The sequence below is a fragment of the Cibotium barometz genome, chromosome 26 (assembly GCF_041138505.1).
Source record: "Cibotium barometz isolate CiBa-2024 chromosome 26, ASM4113850v1, whole genome shotgun sequence".
NCBI classification, from domain to species: domain Eukaryota; kingdom Viridiplantae; phylum Streptophyta; class Polypodiopsida; order Cyatheales; family Cibotiaceae; genus Cibotium; species Cibotium barometz.
In genome coordinates, this window is record NC_141071.1 from 28,103,549 (window position 1) to 28,112,274 (window position 8,726).

The window sequence follows — 8,726 nt, forward strand, 5'->3', positions numbered from 1 at the left end:
GTGCCAATCGAGCTATGGAGGCCCTCTAACCCCTGCTCCTCCTGCATGGGATGGACCTCTCAGATGGTGTGTCCTTTCCTATGCAAAACTTCATGTACTTAAGCATCTTTGAATGCCTTAAAATTATGATTTTTCAATCTATGCGCCGAAAGGTTAATGATTGCAAGGTCATCATGTGAGAACTTGCCTTTGAAAAAGCATCATATATATTGCACTAGACATTATCTCATGTGGAAATGAAAGCAAGGGAGTACACAATCATCATTACATAAGCATAGAGATGTTGCACAATTGTGGTACCACATCCAATGCCAAGTCAAAATCTTGAAACACCATTTAACAAAGAAACCGAATGGTTATAGCCCAAGAAGAAAAAGTCTAGGATGCCACACTAGGTAAGCAAAAGGATGAAGAAGCTTGGGGTGCACAAACTAAAGAACTCCTCATGAGAAATAATAATTCTTCCTTCTTCTTCTTCCTCCTCCTCCTCCTCCTCCTCCTTTAAGTGATAAAGGAATGCAAAAGAAGAGGAAGACTCTGGCACCAATACTAATTATCACAAGAAAGAACAAGTTGGTTGGGCTAAACAAGCATATAGAGAAGAGTCAATGGATAAGTATTACACCTAGGCTATAGTCATCATGGCACCGCACAAGGCTAGGACCGAAGAATCATGAGACTCCCAATGGTATGTCCTTTGATATGAAGAATGGAATAAACTCTTTTTTTCAAAAAAATCTCACACTAACTACCAATAGATAGCTACCATATCTGACAACAATCCAAACATATACACCAAGAAGAAAAATCCAAAGAAATAAATGGCACAGTCTTTATATTAATATATCCAAGTCAATCACAACTAGTGAAAGTCCCATCTTCGTGTTTTACAAATTGTGTACAAGACATGGTGTTCATAGTGCTTTGTGTGCACATGCCTACACATACACACATATGTAGATAAGAGTCCCAAGTTAGTCATAAAAGATTACAAGTTTCCATACTGGAGACGTAGAGAAGTTATGATTTATGAGTGGCCTACATAGAGTACTCCATTTTGGATTGTCTTCGCACAAGACGCACAAGACGACGTTCATGTTGTAAATTTTTTTTGCATCTCTTTTTCCCTTTGCCTTTACTTCTCTCTTATATATTCACTTTCATTCCACATACTTTCTAGATAGCTAAATGTTCATCTCTCTCTCTTTCCCAAAATGGACAGTTGTTCTTTTGTTAAATTGTTGCACCATAGCTTTTGCACTAAAACATTTATTTGCTTTTATGTGCGTGTTGCGAACAATCACATGCACTCATATACATGCGTCCGTATATACCACGGGTATGCGTGAGCAGTTTATACACACCACAAGTCATGGTCCCACTACAAGGTGAAAACCCCTCTCGTTCAAACTTACTTTACATCTCTCCCTCAATAATTACTAAATGAAATTTTTGGCTCTAAAACTGCACGTCAAGAAAATCTAGTAATTTCCCAACTTGTATTCACTTTTGCAAAAACACTTCATGTGATTATCCTCTGACAGCTTTACTTACTTATATTGAATAAGTCAACTGATACACAATTGAATAATTTCTACAAATCCGGACATTTCCTTGTACTCCAAAGTCTTTGTTAACACTTGCTTTTTTATCCATGACCACGTTTTTAGTTTTCAATTTTTAATCATTTGCAGAAAGCCTTTAATTGATATGTATTTTTACCCCCCCCCCCCCCCCCCCCCCCCGCCCCCCCAAAAAAAAAACACACATGAATAGCCTCATAATTGGATTGATTAGTTACTCTCACTACTCCTAAGCTTAACCGGACTATCATTCTAATTCAACAACCCAGCTATAGCTATATCATTGTAACAACAAAAAATTTCCGGGAACAACGATGAACTCTACAATAAAATTTTTGAGTATGTCAAGAGCTGCAAATTGATATGGTACATCTTCCTTCCACATATGTGCATCTGCAAACGTATGCCTCCATACTACTGTAATAGGAAATGTCCAAAAAGATTCTGTGACAAAATTGGCCTTCGATACCTACTGTAATTTGAAATATATACCTGTTTCAAGTGCAAGAAAAAACACCTTACACTAGGAAATGTCCAAAAAGATTCTGTGAAAAAACTTGCAAATAAGCACCTTACAACAGAAAAGATTCTGTGGAAGTGAACTTACTGCCATTTTGCTGTAGAACTAGTCAAGGTTCACCTTGAAGATTCTGAGGTCGCAGTCTCCTCCAGCCTCTGCGCACGAATACACCACCACTCTACGTATAATAATTACAGCACAATACAAACATAACATCAACTAGACTATGTGCTATGACATCCCCACTCACATCATCAGGGCCCAAGAGTACGTGCAAGTTCATGCATATCGATTGTTGCACCTAGTGGACAAATCTTCATAAACAAACCACCATACTATGTTTCTATCACTTCTCCAAAGAAGGGCTGACTCAGCCATGATAAAGGCTAGCACTAAAGAGAGACGCATACACAGGAGGGTAGCTGGCAGTCAGGAAAATGACACTGCTTTGGATAGAGAAAAACAAATTGGCTGACTGCAACTTGGGCAAAGACTTTAAAAGTGATCAACATACCCACTTAGTATGGCATATAGCAATACCAATGAAAAGCTCAGGTTATTTCCATGGATGATGGGACTGCAGGGCCTATATAGCCCATGATGGCATGACATGTATGTGTCCTGTGGTAGGAGACACATGGCATTTTCTGAATCCTGAAGGGAAACATAGTGAAAATGAAAGATGAAATGAAAATTGTCAACCATGACCAATAGCCAATGGTGATGGTATGTCAGCGAATGTAAGGACTACATTCTGCAAAACCGGTCTAGAGACAACCCCAACACGTGTAGTAAGCCTTGGCGTTGCACGCCATCTATCTATCCCACTTGGGATTATCTGACGACGACATGCTCAACCTGGTTTTTTATTTACAAAACACTGCCTGCCAAAATTGTGAATTGCAATTGGAATCCATTTCAATTGCCATCTCCTCTAGCAAGCCCTAGAGCTTGTAGAACTACTCGACAAAAAGTTCGGCCAACTCGTGACTCTTAAAATTGACTTAGTGGATATAAACCTAGCCATCTTGGTCAATCAGTCCACAATGATCCAAATTGAGTCATGGCTCATATGTGAAATTGCATCCCTTCTTTTAAAAAAAAACTTCCCCCTTTCCACTCCCTCCCTTAATTTTTTCTTCTACTTTTCATTTATTCATAACCCCCCCCCCCTCCCTCCCCCCTAATTTATTTTTCCATCATAATAATAGTAATAATAATAAAATAGGAAAAATGAAAAGAATTAGATTTTTATTAAAAGCCACATGCCCATTTTCATGCGAGGCCCCACATAGCCCCTTGTGGCCATTAGGTGGGAACATGAGCTACCATGCTAAGCTCGAGAGCCCAACACCGTGGGGGTGGCCATAACACAGAAGCATTGGGGCACTAGTTACAAAATGCAACTAAGGAGCGTTCTATCCAACGAGTCCATTGAGGTAATTTACCATTATCAGGTACCACAAGTGGATGCAACATACCACAAGCTCTAAGCGTCTTACCGTTGTTGAGTTGACAGTGGGTATACTTTTCAACATAATCCTCAACTAAGAATCTCATTTGCAGCTAATGAAAAAACCAGCTAAGGCAAAGGTTAATTGTATGCTCAGTTGCCCTACACTGGGTGCATCATGGCACTCATAGGCTTCCACATCACTGTGCACACAAACATTTCCAAGTCTAAGCAATAATCCACCACAATGCACTTAAATCTCCAATCCCACGGCCATGTACTTATGAGGTTCCTTTTTTTTTTTTTTTGGGGGGGGGGGGGGGGGGGGGGGGGGGGGGGCGCTGCTGCTTCCCTATCTCCCCGCTTGGTGCACGAGGGCTGCCCATAGTAAACCCCTTCCTCTTCTCCTTCATTACAGAGGCCATGATCACTTTTCTACGCTTGCAAGACTTCAAGGGCTCGGCTTACCCATTCTGATACATGAGTGGTAGCGGAACCACATTAATGATGATTAAGGCATGCGTTTAGCTACTGGTTTGAAAGAAGAGAGAGAGAGAGAGAGAGAGAGAGAGAGAAATGAAATGATATATTAACGTCTCTAGCCTATGACACCAAAACTGAGTACATCTGAAGTTGGTGTCTCATCACAGAGAACAACCAAATGAAACTGAAAAGTACAATAAACTGACTGTCTTACAGTTATAAGAACTGTAGGTAAGATTCCTAGATGATACTGAGTAGAAATATTGGAAAATGTATATCAAGTAGATCCATGTACACTGATCACTTGAAGTGCTCCCCTCTCCTCAGATCAAATATCTCCACCATGGGGCTGTCTAGAATGGAGAGGTCGTAGAAGCGAGGTAGGCGCATCCGATGCCGAGTAATAATGGCTCTGATCTGGCGATGGTGAGGACGTCGTGGTCGGGATCCTGGTGGGCGTGGCCGATGAGCACGACATAAGACGACTGCTCTATCAGTGGTGACTCCCTAGGAGCGTGGCTGGTGCCCTGATGGCCCGATGGAGGAGGTATCAGGAGGTGTGTGGGCTAGGTTGTTGGTGCTGGTGCTGGTGCTGGTGCTGGTGCTGGTGCTGGTGCTGGTGCTGAAGAAATCTGTCGGGATCCTCTGTCTAGGTACATCATGGCTCGGTCTCCTGTCTGCCAAGAGGGTCTCTGTGTGTCTCCTGAGCTCAAGTAGGAACAATCCCAAGCATCTGTGATCCTCAAAACTCCATGACCCTCTGTAATGGCCCAAAACCCTCTCGGAAGAGGCAGTGATATCTCCCTCGGATCTCATAATAGACTGTACATCAGCAAATGTAGTGCTCCTCTGTCTCTGCCTCTTGGTAGCATAGCTAACAAATACGGTCATCCAAGATCTGATGCACATATCGCCCTGTCTCAATCCGTAGCTCGTGTGATGAGGTCCGGATCTGTCCAATGGCACAACGTATCCCATGTGATAGGTGTGTGGTACCAATGATTTGCTCCGAATCATGCCGGCAATCATCATAATCAATGGTCTCTCCATATGCCTCCATCCCTCATCCTTCCCTCTCTGAGATCTGTGATGTATGTTGGGCCCCCAAATTGGAGGGTCGGTGTGACGAGAGTATTAAATAGCCACAATTTGGTGCACGGCTCCTAAAACTCTATGTGTGCACACTGCCTCTCAAGTGCCCCCAAGGTTGCATGCCCTCGAGCTAATCTAGCTGTTGTTGCCTCCTTCAACGAGAAACGTAATCCTGTGAAAGTAACTAAGTAGACATATGACCTGAGTCCTGACGTACTCAACTGGCTCCCCTCGAAAAGTGAATTGAGGCTCTGATCTCGCCACCCATGCCTGTGTGGTGTTAAACACCATAACCTTGGTTTTCCCAAGGTTCACTATCAGATCTCTATCCGCACAGAATGCTTGTAATGCATCCACATGTCTCTGTAATCCCTCCGGAGAGTCTAAGATTAGAACAATATCATCAGCATATAACAAGATGGGTATCAACACCCCTGCCAAGCATGCCCCTGGGCCTCCCAATCTGTCTACATAATCCGGGACCACATCAATGTACAGTCCAAAGAGGGTGGGTGATAGCGAGCATTCCTGCTTCACCCCTATCGTGCTGGTCACCATATCGGATAGTCCAACTGGAGCTCGGACTCTGCCTGTCATAGACTCATACATACCATATATCCTCCACTGCATATCCTCAAGTACCCCAATGTCATGCAATCTGTGCATAAGCCTGGCACGTGGTACGGGTATCGAAGGCTTTGCGGAAGTCCACAATGCAGCAGTATATCCTTCTCTTTTGTGCCCCGCTCTCTTCAATAAGTGCCCGAAGTGTCAGTATGTGATCCAAGGTAGTAAATCCTCTCCTGAAGCCGGCCTGTCCCTGTGCTTGATAACCATGCATCTCTGCCTAGCGGCTCAGCTCCGACTCCAATATAGAGCCATATAGTTTGGCCAAGTAATGACCAATCATGATCGTCTTGTAGTTGCCTGGTACCATGGGATCCCCACTCTTACAGAGTGGTAAAATGATATGCTCTGTCTAGCTTGCTGAGTAACCCTCACAAATGGCACAATTAAACACATGTACAATCAGCGGAGCCAAAGTATCGCGCGCATATGAGAAGTGCTCTCCAACTAGCCCATCATGATCTCGTGCCTTTCCATTAGCACCATCCGCATAGTAAAAAAGGTGATGTTAGCCGATCTAGCTCCTAGTAGAGGGGGGGTGGGGGGCTGTCCTGGTGCATCATATAGCTCTCTAGCATAAGCATGCCATGCCTCAGGTGCAGTAATCGGAGTACCAGGCTGTCTCTCCTAAAACATCTTCCATGCCCTCTTGCTGTCCTTCCCCAAGAAGAGTTGGTAGATCTCCTCCTCTAACTTAGCCAAGTAGGCTCATTTCTTCCTCCGCACAAGGCGCCGAAAGATCATCTTGGCCTGTCTATGTGTGTGAGTCCCAATGGCAATCTCACGCTGTAGATGTGCCCGTGTCTCACGACACTCATCATCATACCACTGTTCTATTGGGCAGTGCTGGGAGGGGGGGGGGGGGGGGGATCATAGTGCAGGGAAGCGCATATGAGGCGGATGAATGTAGTTCAGCTGCCAATCCTCTCGTAATCTCATCCAAAGGGCTATGCGGGTCTAAAGCAAACAAGCCATCAAATACTGCATCTCGGTAAACCCAACTATCTCACGTGTAAACTGATATCTCGGGTACCTAGGTAGATAAGTGGCTGGCCCATCTCTTGGGGATCTACCTACTAGTGTGAAACTCAAGTATGTATGATCGGTTGCTATGCCAATGGGCCGACTGGAAATCGTGAAACCCCGCACATCAGGTATCAATGAAGGACATCCCATCAAGTAGTCCACTGTGCTCGCTCCCCCTTTAGAGTTCCAGTGTGTGAGAGCATCTGATCCCTGCCATCTCAATAGGCCATTGTATATGACCAACCCATGTGCACTCCCTCGTGTGAGAAAATGCCTACCATAATCTGTAATCTCCCCCTCATCTTGTGCTGATCTCTGCAACCCTACATCCTCTGACGTGATCTCCCGATACATAGCCTCTTGAGTATCATACAGCTCTGTCTGCTATGTGTCTGTACGTGCATTAAAGTCTCCCAATAGTAATATGTCTCCCATGCTGGCAAACCTCATGATATCATCATACAGTGGCGTATAGGGCGACTCTCCTCATGGTGCAAACCTAGAGTGGGCTAGGGGAAAGTCGCATACCGCCACATATAGCTCCCGGAGCCCCTCTCTGCATACTCGGACCCACATGTACCTCGCATCTGCATCGCTATGTACCACATGTATTTTGTCACGAAGCTCCTCCTTGAAAAGTATTGCCACGCCTCCAGATCCTTTGGTACCTCCCACTGTGTGTGCTTGAGGGCAGAACACTAATTCCCATCTATAACCCCGCACGTCAGGAAGCCTCCGCACGTCAGGAAGCCTCTTGTTTGTGCACTGATGGGTCTCCGTATACATAGCAATATCACTGTGTCTGAAAATATAATGCATCTGTTCTAAGGGCTCCATTGCAATTCCACACCGTGAATCGCAAGGTCTCATAGGCCGCGCACCGTCAAGCGGGCCTCCTCTCCGTAATGATGACTTGGCCTCTCTGTATACTGCCCATTGCCCCTCTTTCCTTGCCTCAAGCACATGCGGCATGTGTTCCTTCCGGTGTGCTATCTGTGCCGGTGTAAGGTCCTCATCCAAATAAATCTTTTCCCCCTTAAGGGCCCTGGGCCATCCTTTTGGAGAGGAAGGCCTTCTTCTTCTCCAAGTCACCACACCTGATGATCAATATCTTCGCCTTGGTTTCATCTCTGCCTACTCGCCATGCTCCAGTAATGGGTACATCAATGGCTCCAATTTTTGTTGCAAGAGCTTTTGCATCCTCTTGGGGATTTCCCTTATCTTCCCAACCAACTACGCATACATGTAAGGCATGTGCCCATCTCTTGGCTTCCTCTTCCAATGTAGCATTGATCACCTCTACTTTATTGACTGGCGTATCCTTCTGTTTTTTTACTACTTCAATCCATGGGCTGACTTCCTCAATTTGTTTCTTTGTGGCACTGGCAATTTCCGCCTATGAATGCATCTCCTTCTCACCCGTAGCCACTTTTGCCTTACATGATTCCAAAGTGTTTTGCATTTCTGTGATGTCCTTTTTTGCAGTCAGCCATACATGTCTTCAAGGTGCCTTCGTACGATGCAACCGTTGTGCCAATCTCCCGGAGCATGTCATCCTTCCATTTCTGCATCTCTTTTTTCATTTCCGTGTGCATCAAGGCTTGGGCTAATTCCGTCTTAACCCGTACTTCGGCTTGCATTTCTCCTTTCGCCCAATTTGCTCACAAGGCCCTTACCTTTTCAAGGTCTAGGCTAATCCCGTCTGAACTGATGACATATCCCACATAATGGATTTCTTCTACTCCAAATTCGCTCTTTTTTGCATTGATGTCGAGCGCATTGTCTCGCAAAAGTTGCAAGAGCTTTTCGACATCCTGCACATGCTGCTCTGCAGTGGCAGAAAAAATGAGTATATCATCTAAAAAGATGAACATGCACTTTCCTATGAGTTCCACAAATACCCGAGACATTATCTTGTTAAACATCGCAGGTGCATTGGTGA

The 8,726-nt window shown here is 44.6% G+C and overlaps 1 protein-coding gene across 4 annotated transcripts in view; it reads right to left on the reverse strand.

Moving 5' to 3' along the window:
* Nucleotides 1-1,838: 1,838 nt before the first annotated feature.
* The window catches only part of LOC147623841 (coiled coil protein), a 56,005-nt gene continuing 49,117 nt past the window's right edge, over nucleotides 1,839-8,726 (reverse strand). The window contains exons 5-6 of one of the 4 annotated variants that reach the window (XM_086820481.1): nucleotides 2,191-2,258; nucleotides 1,839-2,000 (exon numbers count right to left, since the gene is read on the reverse strand). In XM_086820481.1, the coding sequence (XP_086676607.1) occupies nucleotides 2,220-2,258 (39 nt within the window). In that variant the 3' untranslated portion in view covers nucleotides 1,839-2,000; nucleotides 2,191-2,219. Of the gene's footprint in view, nucleotides 2,076-2,190; nucleotides 2,280-8,726 lie in introns of all 4 variants that reach the window. The other 3 variants (XM_086820479.1, XM_086820478.1, XM_086820477.1) reach the window with 3 other exon arrangements.